The 16,147-nt window shown below is 38.1% G+C and overlaps 1 protein-coding gene and 2 non-coding genes across 4 annotated transcripts in view; all 3 read right to left on the bottom strand.

Annotated features, from left to right (window-relative positions):
• SF3B3 (splicing factor 3b subunit 3) overlaps positions 1-16,147 on the bottom strand; it is a 51,688-nt gene that overhangs the window by 34,883 nt on the left and 658 nt on the right. For both annotated transcript variants that reach the window (XM_087419959.1, XM_087419960.1), the window contains exons 2-8: positions 11,890-12,027; positions 10,489-10,815; positions 9,578-9,750; positions 8,864-9,005; positions 6,207-6,319; positions 3,563-3,700; positions 2,652-2,755 (exon numbers count right to left, since the gene is read on the bottom strand). In XM_087419959.1, coding sequence (XP_087276085.1) covers positions 2,652-2,755; positions 3,563-3,700; positions 6,207-6,319; positions 8,864-9,005; positions 9,578-9,750; positions 10,489-10,815; positions 11,890-11,959 — 1,067 coding nt within the window. In that variant the 5' untranslated portion in view covers positions 11,960-12,027. The remainder of the gene's footprint in view (positions 1-2,651; positions 2,756-3,562; positions 3,701-6,206; positions 6,320-8,863; positions 9,006-9,577; positions 9,751-10,488; positions 10,816-11,889; positions 12,028-16,147) is intronic.
• LOC147913096 (small nucleolar RNA SNORD111) lies at positions 3,944-4,033 on the bottom strand. The gene has a single exon (XR_015549200.1). It is a non-coding gene; the product is annotated as a small nucleolar RNA SNORD111 (small nucleolar RNA).
• Positions 10,104-10,183, bottom strand: LOC147913095 (small nucleolar RNA SNORD111). The gene has a single exon (XR_015549202.1). It is a non-coding gene; the product is annotated as a small nucleolar RNA SNORD111 (small nucleolar RNA).

The raw sequence follows: 16,147 nt of genomic DNA, 5'->3' as shown, positions 1-16,147 counted from the left end.
ATATAAAAAATTAACTCAAAATGGATCAACAACCTAAACACATGAACTAAAACCATAAAATCCTTAGAAGAAAACATACGAGTAAATCTTCACGTATGTTTTGGCAATGGATTTGGCAATGGATTCTTAGATATGATACCAAAAGCACAAGCAACAAAAGAAAAAATGGATAACTTCATCAAAATTAAAAACTTCTGGGGCCGGCCAGGTGGCTTGGTGGTTAAGTGCTTGCGCTCCGCTGCTGGCGGCCCGGGTTCGGATCCTGGGCGCGCACCGACACACCGCTTCTCCGGCCATGCTGAGGCTGTGTCCCACATACAGCAACTAGAAGGATGTGCAGCTATGACATACAACTATCTACTGGGGCTTTGGGGGAAAAAATAAATAAATAAAATTTAAAAAAATTAAAAATTAATAACTTCTGTGCATCAAAGGGCATTATCAAGAAAATGAAAAGACAACCTACAGAATGGAAAAACATATTTGCAAACCATACATCTGTTCAGGGATTAATATCCAGAATATATAAAAAACTCTTACAATTCAAAAAACAAAAAGACAAACGACCCAACTGAAAAACAAGCAAAAAACACATTTCTTCAAAGATATATAAATGGCCAATAAGCAGATGAAAAGATGCTCAACATCACTAATAATAAGGGAAACGCAAATCAAAACCACAGAGAGATACCACCTCACACCTACTGGCTATAATCAAAAAAGCAGGAAATAACAATTGCTGGTGAGGATATGGAGACATTGAAACCCTCATACATTGCCGGTAGAAGTGTAAATGGTGCAGCTGCTATAAAAAATTTAGTGGTTCCTCAAAAAGGTTAAAAAGAATTACCATATGACTCAGCAATTCCACTCTTAGGTACATACCCAAAAGAACTAAAAACAGACTCAAACATTATTTGCACACCAATGTCCAAAGCAGCATTGTTCACAATACCCAAAAGGTGGAAACAATCCAAGTTCCATAAACAGATAAATAAACAAAATGCAGTATATACATAAAATGGATTATTATTCAGGGATAAAAAGGAATGAAGTACTGATACATGCTACACATGAACCCTGAAAACATTATGTTAGGTGAAATGAGCCAGAAAGAAAAGGGCAAATATTGTATGATTCCACTTAGGTTACCAGGGGCTGGGGGAGAGGGGAATGGGGAGTTATTGCTTAATGGGAACAAAGTTTCTGTTTATGGTGATGAAAAAGTTTGGAAAAATAGCAGTAATGGTTGCACAACACTGTAAATGTAATCAATGCCAATGAATTGAACACTTAAAAATGGTTAAAGTGGCAAATTTTATGTTATATATATTTTACCAAAAAAAGTGGAAGGAAAAAAAGATGCAACCAAAAAAGTAAAAGATGTTACAGATCGGTTTTTATTGGTACGGAAAGATATTTATGATGTATTACTGTGTAACAAAAAGCAAATTACAAAATGGTATATGACCCATAGTTGCATTTTTGTAAGAACATTTAAATACATATATATATATAGGAAGGCTACACAAAAATGTTATCTTTGGGTGGAATGATCACAAGCAACATCTTTGCTTGCATGCACTTTCTAACTTTTCTACAACGAAAATTCCTTAAGAAAAAACTAAAAAATTAGAAATGGAGGAAAAGACATAATAATAACAGGCTAACTGTGAAAAGTGCAACAAAAGAGACAGAAACCAGGAAAAGGACTAATAAGTGAATAGTTAGAATAAAGTCTACGAGGATGAGTAAAAGGCATGTTTAAGAAAGGGAGAACAGTTGGAGACAAGGCAGAAATGGCACAGAATCCTAGACAATACCCTCATTTTAATTATGAAGAAACTGAGCATTAGATAAGTGGTTTGCACAGACATTAGCAGATACTGGCAAATCCTGAATTAGAAAGCAAGACCATGACATCTTATCTCATCTAAATAAATTGGAATCTTAGATACCGGTCTTAAATTCAAGGCTGGAGTTCAGACTTCATCCATTTGGCAATGAAAAACCATCAAAGATTGTAACACAGGGATGGGGAAATGATTTCATCAGGGTTGTGTCTTCTGCTTAATAAGATGACTATTAAGGTTGAGTTTTACAGGAAAGGCAATGAAATGCAATAAGGAAACTAGTGAACTAGTTCAGACTAATGCCACAGAAAAGGGATACAGAAGTAAAAACAGAACTTAGCACTCAGTTGAAAGTGGTGGAGGACAACAAAAATTGAGATTTTACACTCGAGTTGCTAGAAACGGCCCATTAGTCATTAAAAAATACTGAGGTTGGGAGGATTGGTGATGTGGCTGGGCAGCTGTGGGTACTGACAAGCTTCAACTTGAGATCTGTACAAGTGAAGTATTTGTGAAACATCTGTTTAATACTAAGTAGTTCAATAAATATTTATTCAATCAAATAAGGAGAGAGCACTTCTAAAGTTTTTCTTGTAGCTACCCACAAGTATTGATAGAAGCAACTGAGGTAGAAGAAGATAACCAAAAGAAAGAACGTAAAAGCAAAGAAGGGAAAAACTTTGTTTTGAAGAAACTAAAACATTCTTGTGAAAAGCTCCATGGTCTTGCAGCCACATCTCCCTCCTGTCAACTTTTAAAGTAACCAGGGTGAACTAGGGTAATAAAAGGATTACTCACTGGTTTCCAAATTCTGATGCTACAAAAAGGAAGCCTGTTTTAAGCACACACATGGCAGCAGCAACAGGCACAGTATCAAAATACTTGAGCCGGATCTCAGTAACCTGGAGTGAAAAGAAAAAAAGATTTTAGTGTGTAGGCAAGTGAAGCTAGGCCACAGAAGGTAGCCCAGTATCATAAGATAGCATAAGGAGAATAACAAGAAACACTGTCCTTAGTATCTAAACCACGGGTCAGCAAACTACAGCCCACAGACCAGCCATGCCTATTTGTTTACAAACTATCTATGGTTGCTTTTGTTCCACAATGGCAGCTGAGTAGTTCAGATAGACCAAATGGCCCACAAAAGCTGAAAATGCTTACTACCTGGCCTTTACAAAAAAAGCTTGCTAACCCTTGAGCTAAACAGGTATCTAAGAAATTGCCCAGTTGTTCAGAGCTCCTCCATGGGATGAAAGAAGCAACAGATCATGTGTATTAGGTATTACCAGTTTTCAGTAAACATGGAGAGCTTTCTCTTTTTATTCACTAGAAGCGGTATTACCCAGTCTCATATTATTATATATAAGACTACCAGACCAGAAATCTGTTAACCAGAGGGAGAAAACCTACATTCATATGCCAGTTCCAAATTTTAAAAGCTTTAACACCTCAGGCAACCACTTTTTAAGGCATTCGGTTTCCAGTTTTTTAACCTGTAAAATATTAATTGTCCTATCTCAGAGAGTAGATATAACGAACACGTTTTATAAAACCACTTTGTAAACCTTAAACGTACAAATATCAGTTTTTAAAATAAGGTTATTTTATTATATTAACTTAGAATGAAAAAGTAGAAAGTTTTATCAAACTAGACTAACCACAACAAATGGGTTTTTTCATTTTTTCCCTTCCATGCACAGTCTGCTTACCATGTCTTCATCTGTCTCCAAAGTGATCTTGAAGATATCTCCCTGCTCAGTTTGGGCCAAAAAGAAGAACATTGATTTGGTCTTATGGGTGGCAGAGCAGACGAAAATCATTCCTCTTTCAGGGTCATCCAGGTCATTCTAGCAAAGTCAAATACACAAGCAACATCTTAGAAATGAGTCCTTATTTCTGGAATTCAGCACCTTACCCAAAGGGATCATACAGGGCACCCAAGGCCTAGAGGCACCTGGAGCTTCTCTCTACAAGCTTTGACCAAGAGCAGCCTGCCAGCCACAGGAGTAAAACACATAGCTAAAAATTCTTGTCTACTATAAATACATAATAAAGCCTAGGTACCAAAAAATAGCCACAATTCCACTCTACAGCCTGATCAGATTGTAAGGCAAGAACTATCTCCAGACATAAATGTCAGAGAAGAGACATGAAATGTAAAGAATCATCATTTCAGGCTGTGAATAAAACTCTTACATGTCCACAACACTACCATCCAAACCATCCATCATCAGCTCTGTTCTACATCAACTTCCTTGATTCCTAAAAGGCATCCCCTTCGCTATGATTTTGGATTTTTTCCTTTTTTTTTTTTTAGCTGAGGAAAATTTGCCCTAAGATAAGATCTGTTGCCAATCTTCCTCTTTCTGCTTGAGGAAGATTGGCTCTGAGCTAACATTTGTGCCAATCTTCCTCTATTTTGTACGTGGGTTGCTGCCACAGCATGGCCGTTGATGAGTGGTGTAAGTCTGTACCAGGGAATTGAACCTGGGCTGCTGAAGCACAGCACGCTGAACTTAACCACTAGGCTATGGGGCTGGCCCATGGATTTCTTTCTTTTAATGTTTCCAACATTTTGTATTTCTCTCACTAAGTAAGCTCTTCAAGAGCAAAACATGTTTTACACTTCTTTGTAGCCCCAAAGCCAAGTACAGTGCCTGGCAGTTAGGTGCTCCATAAATTTCTGATCAACCGAGGCCAGCCCCGGTGGCGCAGCAGTTAAGTGTGCGCCCTCCACTTCGGTGGCCTGGGGTTCGTAGGTTTGGATCCCAGGTGCGCACCAATGCACCGCTTGTCCAGCCAAGCTGGCGTCCCATATAAAGTGGAGGAAGATGGGCATGGATGTTAGCCCAGGGCCAATCTTCCTCAGCAAAAAGAGGAAGACTGGCATCGGATGTTAGCTCAGGGCCTGTCTTCCTCCCAAAAAAAAAGAAAGAAAAAGAAAATTTCTGATCAACCAAATCAAATTATTTCCCTTCTCTTACCAAGAATTTAACTTGATAAATTTCTTCTCAGGTTTTCTAAAATTGATTGAATCTTACTCAGATACCATGTATTAGATAAACTAAATAAGTCCTAAAAGGTTTAACCCAAGACCTAGAAATTACAACTAAAAAGATGATAAATAACCCAGGGGTGAGAAGAGAGATTGAGGAAGCAGAGATGAAATAAGATTAGCCATGTGTTGATAACTGCTGAAGCTGGGTACACAGCTCAGTCTTCATTATAAGTTCATTATACTCTACTTTTGTATGCCTAACAATTTCCATAATAAACTATTAAAATTAAAAACAATAAAACACCATTTTCAACCACCAACGTAGTAACTGATTGAGGGGAAAACCACTGTGTGAAAAGACGTCGGGAAAAAGGATATTCACAGTCTTAGAGTTCACCACCAGATTCCACACCAAGTACAAAAAGGAAAAAGTACCTTTACAAGGAAGAGTAGCAGGCAGACACCACCTTAATGAAGTGATCAATTTAGATCACCAACAATGAGTCAAATCAACATTATGAGCCCCTAATGAGATGTAGTGGGAAATATGTATCACCAACTATGTAATAATTCTATCAAAAATATTAATATGGATATATTCATAAGGAAAAAGATTATGGGACAAACTACAAGAAAATTAGCCCCAGACTCTTAAGACCAAAACCAAAGGTGAGACGAAATATTCTAAATTAAAGGAGACTAAAGATAGATATAAGGGGAATTTTTTGGACAATGAGAGAAACTGGTATATGACCTGTACATAAGATAATCGTATTACACAAAACGGTGAATTTCTTGGGCATGATATTGGTAGTGTGGTTATGTAGGAAAACTTCCTCATTCTTAGAAGCTACATCTTAGGAGATTCTTATGTGTCACAATGCCTACAATTTATTTTCAAATGGTTTTGCTTAAAGAAGTATATAGATATTTCATAAGAAAGGCAAATGTAGCAAAACATTAATAATTGGTGAATCTAAGTGAAAGGCATATAGAAATTCATCCTTCTATTCTTTTAAAATTTTCTGTATGTTGGAATAGGGGAGGGGAGACAAAAAGAATGAAAGACAATTTATCTCCAATAAATATATCTGGCGTCTTCCTAGAAACTTGAAGGAATTTCAAAATGATAATGTCCATAGGTTCTTCCGAAATGGAAATTGTGTTGGGTTTTAATTCCCTTTCTCAAAGAATTCGTCTTGCTTTTACGAAAATATTTTACCAGCTTTATTAGAAACCAAATTTACAAAGAAACTAAAATTTGATAACATAAACTAAGAGACTACACTATAATTACAAAAATTAAGTTCATTTCACAAACACGAATATATCTTCTCGTATAGCAAAGATCTTACCCGTCTCCTAGGAATTGGACAGCGGATATCTGGTTGGTCACCAAAGTTCTTGTAGGTAATATAGTTTTCAGAGCAAATGAGCACTCCACTTGGACCATCTGACCCTCCCGGAACTGTCAGAGGAAATAAAACTTAGCAATAATTTGACATAACCATGAATTACAATTTAGTTTTCAATTCCTTCTCTCCTTCAGCACAACATGATGAAGGTACAGTGTGCCTGAAGCTGAGAAATATTCAAAGTGTTTCTTTTCCCTAGTATTATACCAGACAAGGACGGAGCACAGTTTGGGTGATCTCAGCCTGTCCAGATACCTGATAATGCATCTAAATTTTTAGCTCCAAGCCCAAAACTCAGTTCTCAGCTTCAGAGCTATAATCCAACTGCCTGTTAGACACTCTCACATGGATATTCCATGGCAGCTTAAAAATACAATGTGTTCACAAACAAACTCAAGTTCCTTCCTAAACCTGTTCCACCTCTTGGATTCTCCACTTTAGAGAGTAACACCATCGACCAATAGACCACACCAGAAACCTGGGTGCCACCCTTCAATGTTCCCCTCTCCCACAGCCCTATTAATTCTACCTGCTTAGCAGCTCTCTTGGTGCTAAACTCTCTTCATGCTGCCCATTTCTCTTGGTTAAGTGAAACAGCTTCCTGACCAATCTCCTGGCTTATAGTCTTATCCTTCATTCCATTAGCCAAAATGTAAGCAAGCAGTATTTCTAAAATATTAATCTTAAACAGGTTATTATTCCCCTGCTTGAAATCCTTCAGAAGCTACCTCCCCACACCACTACCTCTACCCCAGCCCTTCTGCTCTAATGATCCAACCACAATGAGCTTTCAGTTCTTACAATGAACCACGTTCTTTCTGGCATTTGGGCCTTTGTGCATTCTGTTCCCTTTGCCCACAGCAGAAACTCCTTCCTCCACCCTCACTGTACCTAGCTAACTCCTAACTAGGCTTTAGGTCTCAGCCTAGAGAGCACTTCTCCAGAAAGCTTTCTCTAACACATTCTCTTCCTTTCCCTGGGTTAGGGACCCCTCCTCTACACCACCATGGCATACAGCACACTCCAGCAATCTTTTTTGTTACTTGTACATATTCACCACTAGACTCAATCTTGCATAAGAGAAGACACCACATTTAATTTTTCATTGCAGGACCAGGACCCAGTAGACTGACTTTGCACATATTGATTGTAGAGGCTCAATAAAAATTTGTTGAATGAATGAAGCCTTCATAAATGAAAGGGATGGTAGTATGTTACAACACGTAATGAATGTGTCCTTTATTTTCCAAGGTTCTTCTGCTTAATATATAGTCTCTTCCTAAGATTTAATGCTCAAAGGCAAGTACTGTCTTATATTACTCTTCTCCAAAATCCTACCCCAACAACAGACATATTTCATTTTAGACACCAATCCAAGCACAAATGGCTCAAATCAGAAAGGAATGGATCATTGTCTTCCCCAAGCCTGCTGAAATTTAGATGACCACATAGTTGTCCTCCTCTAGTCTTTTAATATAATGAATTAAACTGATACTGATTTTCTAATAGTGAATATCTTTGAGTTCCTACAAAAATCTTACTTAGCTATGATGCACTTAAAACAGTCGAATTTGATTTGCCAAAATTTTAGCTTTTTGTATCTATAATCGTAAGTACAACTAGCCTGTAAATTTTTATTACTGTCCTTACAGGTTTGGTACTGAAGTTATATTAGGCTGATAAAGTAGCATAATAGCTTTTATTCTTTTTCTAATCTCTGGAGAAATCTAAGATTCCTGAAAATTCTAGACCTTAAATCTTTTGGAGGAAAGACATTTCTGACTACTGCTCCAATTTCTTTAATGGATGCTGATCTATTCAGGTTCTTAACTTCTTCTTGGATCAATTTTGGTATTGATAAAATACAAAATTTTATCAATATTATAAATACTTTCAAAAATATTTCTACTTCGTCTAAGTTTTCAAAATTCATGGACATGCAGCTTTATCTTATATTTGTCCATTTCATTTGTCTTTTCAAAGAACTAGGTTTTGATTTTCTTAATGAGCGAAAGATTGACTACAATCAAAATATCACAGGGCCGGCCCCGTGGCTTAGCAGTTAAGTGCGCATGCTCCGCTACTGTGGCCCGGGTTCGGATCCGGACGCACACCTACACACTGCTTGTCCGGCCATGCTGAGGCGGCGTCCCACATACAGCGACTAGAAGGATGTGCAACTATGACATACAACTATCTACTGGGGCTTTGGGGAGAAAAAGGGAAAAAAAAAAAAGAGGAGGATTGGCAATAGATGTTAGCTCAGGCGGGTCTTCCTCAGCAAAAAGAGAAGGATTGGCATGGATGTTAGCTCTGGGCTGATCTTCCTCACCAAAAAAAAAAAAAAAAAAAATCACAGCAACCAACAGTAATCAATATTCCAAGCTGACTGCTCTCCTCATCCTTTCTTCCCTGCCCCTACTAGAGGATAAGAATTAACCACTGCATGAACTTCTAATCTTGCCAAAACATAGACAAGGTACTCAGGTTTACTACCAATGGATTATAGTTTCCAAACTCTATTAAGTAAACCCTCATAAATTTGGGCAAAAATGGACCAAGCAAAAGGACACAGAGCAGCTCTGACAGAAAAGTACCTGTAATAAGGAAGTTGCCATGTTCCTCCAAAGGCTCACTGTATTTTCGGACCACGTGATTTAAACCGAGGTCTAACTCATAGAAAGTAAGCGTCTGCTGGGTATTAGCCGCTGCTTCCCCTGTTGGATCATTGTCTGCTTCCTATAGAGTACAGTGGCATAAAGACGAATCAGTACCATAAAATCAATTTTTAGAGCTGGAAAGGGCATAAGGATTTCTCCATTTCACAAAGAAGAGGCCCACAGATGCCAAAGGCTTTGCCAAAGTTCACACTACTAGGTAACAGCAGAGCTGAAACAAGAACCTGGGTCTCCTATTTCTAGGACCAGGGTTCCCTCTACTAGATACTGCCTTTCATTCAAGGGAAAGAATGGTATGCCCCACCTTTCACAACTTCCCTGTGAAAAAATACAGTTTTACCCCCCTTTTCAAACAGCTTTTCCCAATAAATACCCTGTTTCCATAAGGAGATTGTTCAAATCAGAGCAAGGTGCTATTACACAGGAAGATAGACTCTGAAACATTCCAAAGTGTTTTAGTAAGGCATTTGGAATACGGAAAAGATTTGTTAGCAGAAGAGATATAAGACATGCACAAGGAAGATACAATCTTAGGAAAGCACTGAGGTGAGTGGAAGAAACCCAAAGGGGAGAGGGGGAGAGTGAGGGAATGAGGGGAGGGAAACAGACAAACAGTCACATGGCCCCCATTACCTCATAATCCATTTCCAGACAAGCAAACATTGGATTTTCAAATCCCACATCTACTCCAACCACATGATACACTAAAGTGTTCGCTTTGTGGGCCTCCAGGGGAGATGAAATAGTAAGCCGGGCTGCAGCATCTCTGTTCAAGATATACACCAATTTCTGTTTCTCAATGGCACCTGTAGTTGGAGCAGACAAAACACACAAAATTTCCAGATAATGAAAAGAAAGGCTTACAGAACAGCTAGCTAGATTCACATCACGATTATTTTTAAAAAATCATTAACAGCCAACACTAACTCTACACGTGTATTAACTTAGGATTTTGCTATCATTAATACAGACAACAGCATCATTTTACCCCTCTCCTTCCTAAAAGGGATCTTACTATCCCACTAACTCTTCAAAATTTTTTAGTGTGCCCTAGATTTAATGATATTGGAAAACTAAATAATACTCATAAAATTGGTAGCTTTATTCTCTGAATCAGATTTAATAATTTTGTGACTGCTCAGAGAGGTTTGCCCTGTGGAGGCCTGATCAGATACACAGAATCTTCTTCAAGAGGTTTATCAGAGAAGAGACATGAATGTGAATCATCACTTCGGGCCAATGAAAACAATCATAGTCATTGTCTAATAAAGTAAAATCATTTCATTGTAGTCTTTTTGCTTCAGATAAAGTAAGAAATGGAAAAACACCTATTTCCAACTAGACAGGAAGGAGAAAAGGTGTGTTAAGACTTTTCCCATTGTTTTAAAAGGAAAAGCAACCTTAAACCATGGAGTTAATCCAAATACAATCCAAACTTCACCCAGTTAAGTGACTTATTGCACCCTGCCAAAATCACAGCACTGTTCTCCTAAACTGAGCATCCATAAGACTCAGAGATGCACTCAACAGAGCAAGTCACTCACTTATCATAACAGCTCGCCCTTTGGGATCCACAGCTAAGAACTGGCCAGGAACAATGCGACGGCATCCACTCTTGCCAAAGGTTTCTTGGTGAATTTTCTCAAACATGTTCTTAGATGGCTGGTATTCCAGGATAACAATCCGACCTGAGTCACTGCCAACCACAATGTAGTCTTTGGTGCCACCTGTTAGCCTAAAGGCCATGAGTGACCGGATAACACCAAATACTTCCACAGTTAGTAGAGTGTGTACTTTGCCAGTGTTGGGGTCAGGACGAAGTAGCTCCAAGATCTTCCCACGGGAAACAACAATTTCCTGTTGTTTGGTTCCTAGATTGCCAAAAAAATAAAGATCATGAACAATCAGAACTAGTCCAAAAAGTAATCTGAATGGATCAAAATGCCACTAAAGATAAATATAATTAAATGAGTTGGGGGCTCAGTATTTTAAGTTAATTTACTCTATAAACTTATTTAAAAGGTACTTTTCCTAGAATTGAAATAATCTAACAAAAGCGGTATCAAAGAAGTGTTCAAAAAATGGTCACACAAGTTACTTTTTTAAAAAATTTTTATTTTTCTAAGATTTGCCATCAATCTGCATAATTGGGGGTTGTCTACAAATGGTTTTAACATATAATGTTTAGCTTCATAAGATTAAAAATTTCCAAAGGCTCTTTCTAGCCCATCTTTAAGGCTACTGTTCTAAGAAATCATACTTTTTGTTCAGTTTTAGGTAATGTCTCAAAGAACTTTTAAAGCTGTCATCTAACATATAGTTTCTTTCTAAACTCACTCCTAAAAAGTTCACTAGTTTTCATAACTGCAATCAACACCTCCAAATGCATAACAGCCAACTTGTCCCCATCTCTCCCTGCCTGCTACATAATTCCACCTGGATGAGCTGTCATCAACTTTCAACTAACTGTTTAAAATAACTAAGTTCCTCCTTCCCCAAACTCCCTCTCTGGTCTCAATTAACCTACTATCAATGTTACTGTCATTTTCTCTGCCACCCAGGCTGGAAACTCATATCTTTCTCTTTTTTTCTATCCCTACTGCCCTAGTACAGGTCTACACTATCTAATGCCTAAATGGCTTCCTATCCTATCTGATATCCCACTCCTACTGATCTCAATCCATTCTCATTTGCTCAATGCCACCATTTATCAGGCCACCTTACTTTCCAAAGGTCTTTTGGGGATCAGATAAAATCAAGTACTCCAAAGTGCATTGGAAACTGTAAAGGATTACATAAATTACAATGTTCTCTATGATTAAAAAAAAATTTCTTTCTGTAATTTGCTTTAGAAAAAAAGTTTGAATTTGAAAAAGGAATTTGAAGCATAAAACTAGTAATATTAAAAATGTTAAATTCAGAAAGTTAGTTAACTGGAGACTTACCCGAGAAGTTGCCATGAATGGCAAAGCTGATGCCAGTGGCTCGCTGCAAGGTCAAGTTGTACAGGAACATGGTGGCAACAACACTGAGCGACCCACAACTCCACAATCCAGGCCTTGGTTATACTAAGTTAAAGCAAGCTAAGAGCACATAAAAGTAAAAAAATATCAGTTGGGAAGTTGTTAATTTAACAGACATTTCTATATGGGAACTTCTGGCTGAAGACAGCAGAACAAGTAAAGGCCTACTGAGGAAAAACATATTTATAACTAGAGAGCCTTCTATATGCCAGGCACTATGCTACATACTTTGCCTCTAATATCATAAGAAATCTATAAAGTACTCAATATTACACTAATTTCACAGATGAGAAAATGGAGGCTAAAAAATTAAATCACCTGCCTGAGATCACGTAACAAGCGGTAAAAATGTTGGGAGCTGGTATCTGGGCCATTAATGCAACACTATTTGCTTTTACTGTCACAGAAATTAAGCAGGTCTACATTTACTTGTGTCTGAATAGGCTATACATTCACGTGGTTCAAAATTCAAAAGCACAACAAAAACCTCCCTCCACCCATTCCCTAGCCATACAGCTCTCCTCCCTGAGGGAATCAATTTCACCAAGTTATATTGTGTCCTTCCAGACATTTTCTGTACGTACAGGCAGTAATTCACATTAACACTGTATTTTATCCCCTTTTAACGAAAAGTTGGGGTTTATATATTGTATGCTCACATTATACCGCAAATTATTATATATTATTTTATCTATCTTGGCGATACTAACAAACAAAGTGCTTGCTCATTTTTATTTTACAGCTGTGGAGTATTCCACTGAACAAGTATATTAGAATTCATTTAGCCCATACCCTACTGATGAACACTTAGATTGTTCCCAGTCTTTTGCTATTGTGAACACTGCTGCAAAGAAAATCCCTCGTATAGGTCTTTTTTTTTAAACTTATTTTTTTTTTTATGAGGAAGATCAGCCTGAGCTAACATCCAATACCAATCCTCCTCTTTTTTTTTTGCTGAGGAAGACTGGCCCTGAGCTAACGTCCCTGCCGATCTTCCTCTACTTTATATGAGACACCCCCACAGCATGGCTTGACAAGCTGTGCGTCAGTGCGCGCCCGGGATCCGAACCTGCAAAACCCAGGCCACCAAAGCGGAGCACACCACTTAACTGCCTACACCACCGGGCAGGCCCATATAGGTCATTTATACGTGCACGAATGTATCTCTAAGATAAATTCCTAGAAGTGAAATTGCTGGATTGAGGAATTCAGGCATTTGAAATTTTGAGAGATATTGCCAAATCACCTTTCAAAGAAACTCTAATTTACACCCCTGACAATGTACGAGTCCCTATTCCCTCACAACCAGACCTTTGCTAATAAAATTTGCAGATAAAAATTGGTAACTTAAGTGGTTTCATTTGCATCTCTATATAGCTCTATATTTGAGGAGTAATTAGAATTTAAAATTTAAACCTACTCACCATCAAAAACTAAAAAACTGAATTCCTGCCACATCAGGAGGAGGCCTCCCTACAGCGGTATACAGTCACAAAAAATAATTCGTCTCATCACACAGGACTAAAGACTGCAAACTGGTGTACCTCTACCCTAAAAGAATTACCCAAAACTACATCTATGTACAGTTACTGCTGGAAAATAAACTGAGTTATTTTTCCTCAATTAGAGACAAAGCCATGGATCTGGAGAAATCCAAAGTACTCATTGTGTAATTAACACATGAATTTGGTTTTGTTAAGTTAGAAAAGAGAATTATCAGTAAATGTCCTCACAAATAATAATCATTTCTGGGCTGGGCAAAAGCAGGATAACTAAGAGAAGATCAATCCTCCAGTCTGGAAATGGATCCTGAGACAGATAAATTTTCCTATTCAAGACTAAGGAACTGGACAGCTAATCTTTGACAAAGGAGCCAAGAACATACAATGGGGAAAAGAAAGTCTCTTCAACAAATGGTGTTGGGAAAACTGGATAGCCATATGCAAAAAACTGAAAGTAGATCCTTACCTTACACCATACACAAAAATTAACTCCAAATGGATTAAAGACTTGAATGTAAGACCTGAAACTGTGAAAGTTCTAGAAGAAAACATAGGCAGTACGCTCTTCGACAGGGGTCTTAGCAACATCTTTTCAAACACCACATCTGACCGGGCAAGAGAAACAATAGAAAAAATAAACAAATGGGACTACATCAAACTAAAAAGCTTCTGCACAGCAAAGGAAACCATCAACAAAACGAAAAGACAACCTAACAATTGGGAGAAGATATTTGCAAACCATACATCTGATAAGGGCTTAATCTCCAAAATATATAAAGAACTCATGCATCTCCACAACAAAAAAACTACCAACCCAATTAAAAAATGGGCAAAAGACCTGAACAGACATTTCTCCAAAGAAGATATACAGATGGCCAACAGACACATGAAAAGATGTTCAAAATCACTAATTATCAGGGAAATGCAAATCAAAACTACAATGAGATATCACCTCACGCCCGTCAGAATGGCTATAATTAACAAGACAGGAAACAACATGTGTTGGAGAGGATGTGGAGAGACGGGAACTCTCATACACTGCTGGTGGGAGTGCAAACTGGTGCAGCCACTATGGAAAACAGTATGGAGATTCCTCAAAAAATCAACGATAGAACTACCATACGATCCAGCTATTCCACTGTTGGGTATTTATCCAAAGAACTTGAAAACACCAATTTGCAAAGGTACATGCACCCCTGTGTTCACTGCAGCCTTATTCACGATAGCCAAGACTTGGAAGCAACCTAAGTGCCCATCAAGGGACGAATGGATAAAGAAGCTGTGGTATATATACACAATGGAATACTACTCAGCCATAAGAAACGACGAAATCCAGCCATTTGTGACATCATGGACGGACATTGAGGGTATTATGCAAAGTGAAATAAGTCAGAGGGAGAAGGTCAAATACCGTATGATTTCCTTCATTAAGTAGTAGATAATAACAACAATAAACAAATACATAGGGACAGAGATTGGATTGGTGGTTACCAGAGGGGAAGGGGGGAGGGAGGAGGGTGAAAGGGATAATTCGGTACATGTGTGTGGTGATGGGTTGTAATTAGTATTTTGGTGGTGAACATGATGTAGTCCATGCAGAAATAGAAGTACAATGATGTACACCTGAAATTTTTACAATGTTATAAACCAATGTTACTGCAATAAACAAAAAATTAAAAAAAAAAAAAAAAAAGACTAAGGAACATCTTTAATATTCTTCTAGGATCATAAGGAATGGAAAAGGTCTGAGGTGGTACAAGAAGGGAGTGGGGAAATGACCTGCAAAAAGATAAACAGAGGAAACAGGGACACACACATACCCAAAAGGGCTTAGACATCGAGAAAGTTGCAGGGAAAGCTGTGCTCAGTTTAAAGTCTGGAGGAAAAATAGGCTAAGAATATGTTCTAATTGCTCTCAATTTTAAAGTAGGAGTGAATGTGATTCTCAAGCATACTTAAGTCAATTTATTTCCTTGCATCTTGCTCTGGTTACAAAATTTCAAATATAATCTCAAAATCGCAGTTAAAATTTACAATGAAATCCCTATCATGTTGTCAACGCGATCATGTTGCAGGACTGACTATATTAAAAGTAAAGAATTGTTTAAAAAAAAAGAGATAGAGGAAACCACAGGCCACTTCTGAAGCCCTGAAAAGCTCCCCCTCAGGCTACTTTTCATTCTTTATATCTGATGGAAGAACTCAGCCTACTTTCCAGTTCCTTTATAACTGACAGCGTCCGTTAAAATCTTTGAAATTCATTTTCCCCAAAGCTGGTTGGATCCACGTTCCCCAGCTATTCTTTTATCTCGGGTAATGGAAGAAGTTGGATTGTGGAAGATCAGCCTAGAACTACAAGAACTATATACCAGGTACCATTAACAGCCAAAACAGTAAATTTTGTGATTTCCTCTACTTCTATTTCCTGTCTGTAATGACTAGAAAATGAGCCAGTGAATGCTTCCTCCATCCCTCTCCATGCGCCAAGGGAATATCATCGCATTTAAATTCTGAAGTCTTCAAGATAGATACTATTGTCCCCCATTTTGTAAATGATTAAAACTGACGATCAGGGCCGGCCCTGTGGCTTGGTGGTTAAGTGCGCATGCTGCGATGCTGGCGGCCCGGGTTCGGATCCCGGGTGCGCGTTGAGGCACCACTTCTCTGTCCATCCTGGG

This window comes from Ceratotherium simum, chromosome 30 (genome assembly GCF_057802395.1).
Source record: "Ceratotherium simum simum isolate JZ-2026a chromosome 30, ASM5780239v1, whole genome shotgun sequence".
NCBI lineage: Eukaryota > Metazoa > Chordata > Mammalia > Perissodactyla > Rhinocerotidae > Ceratotherium > Ceratotherium simum.
Note: the sequence above shows the minus strand (reverse complement) of the source record. Positions and strands in the feature narration are given on the sequence as shown.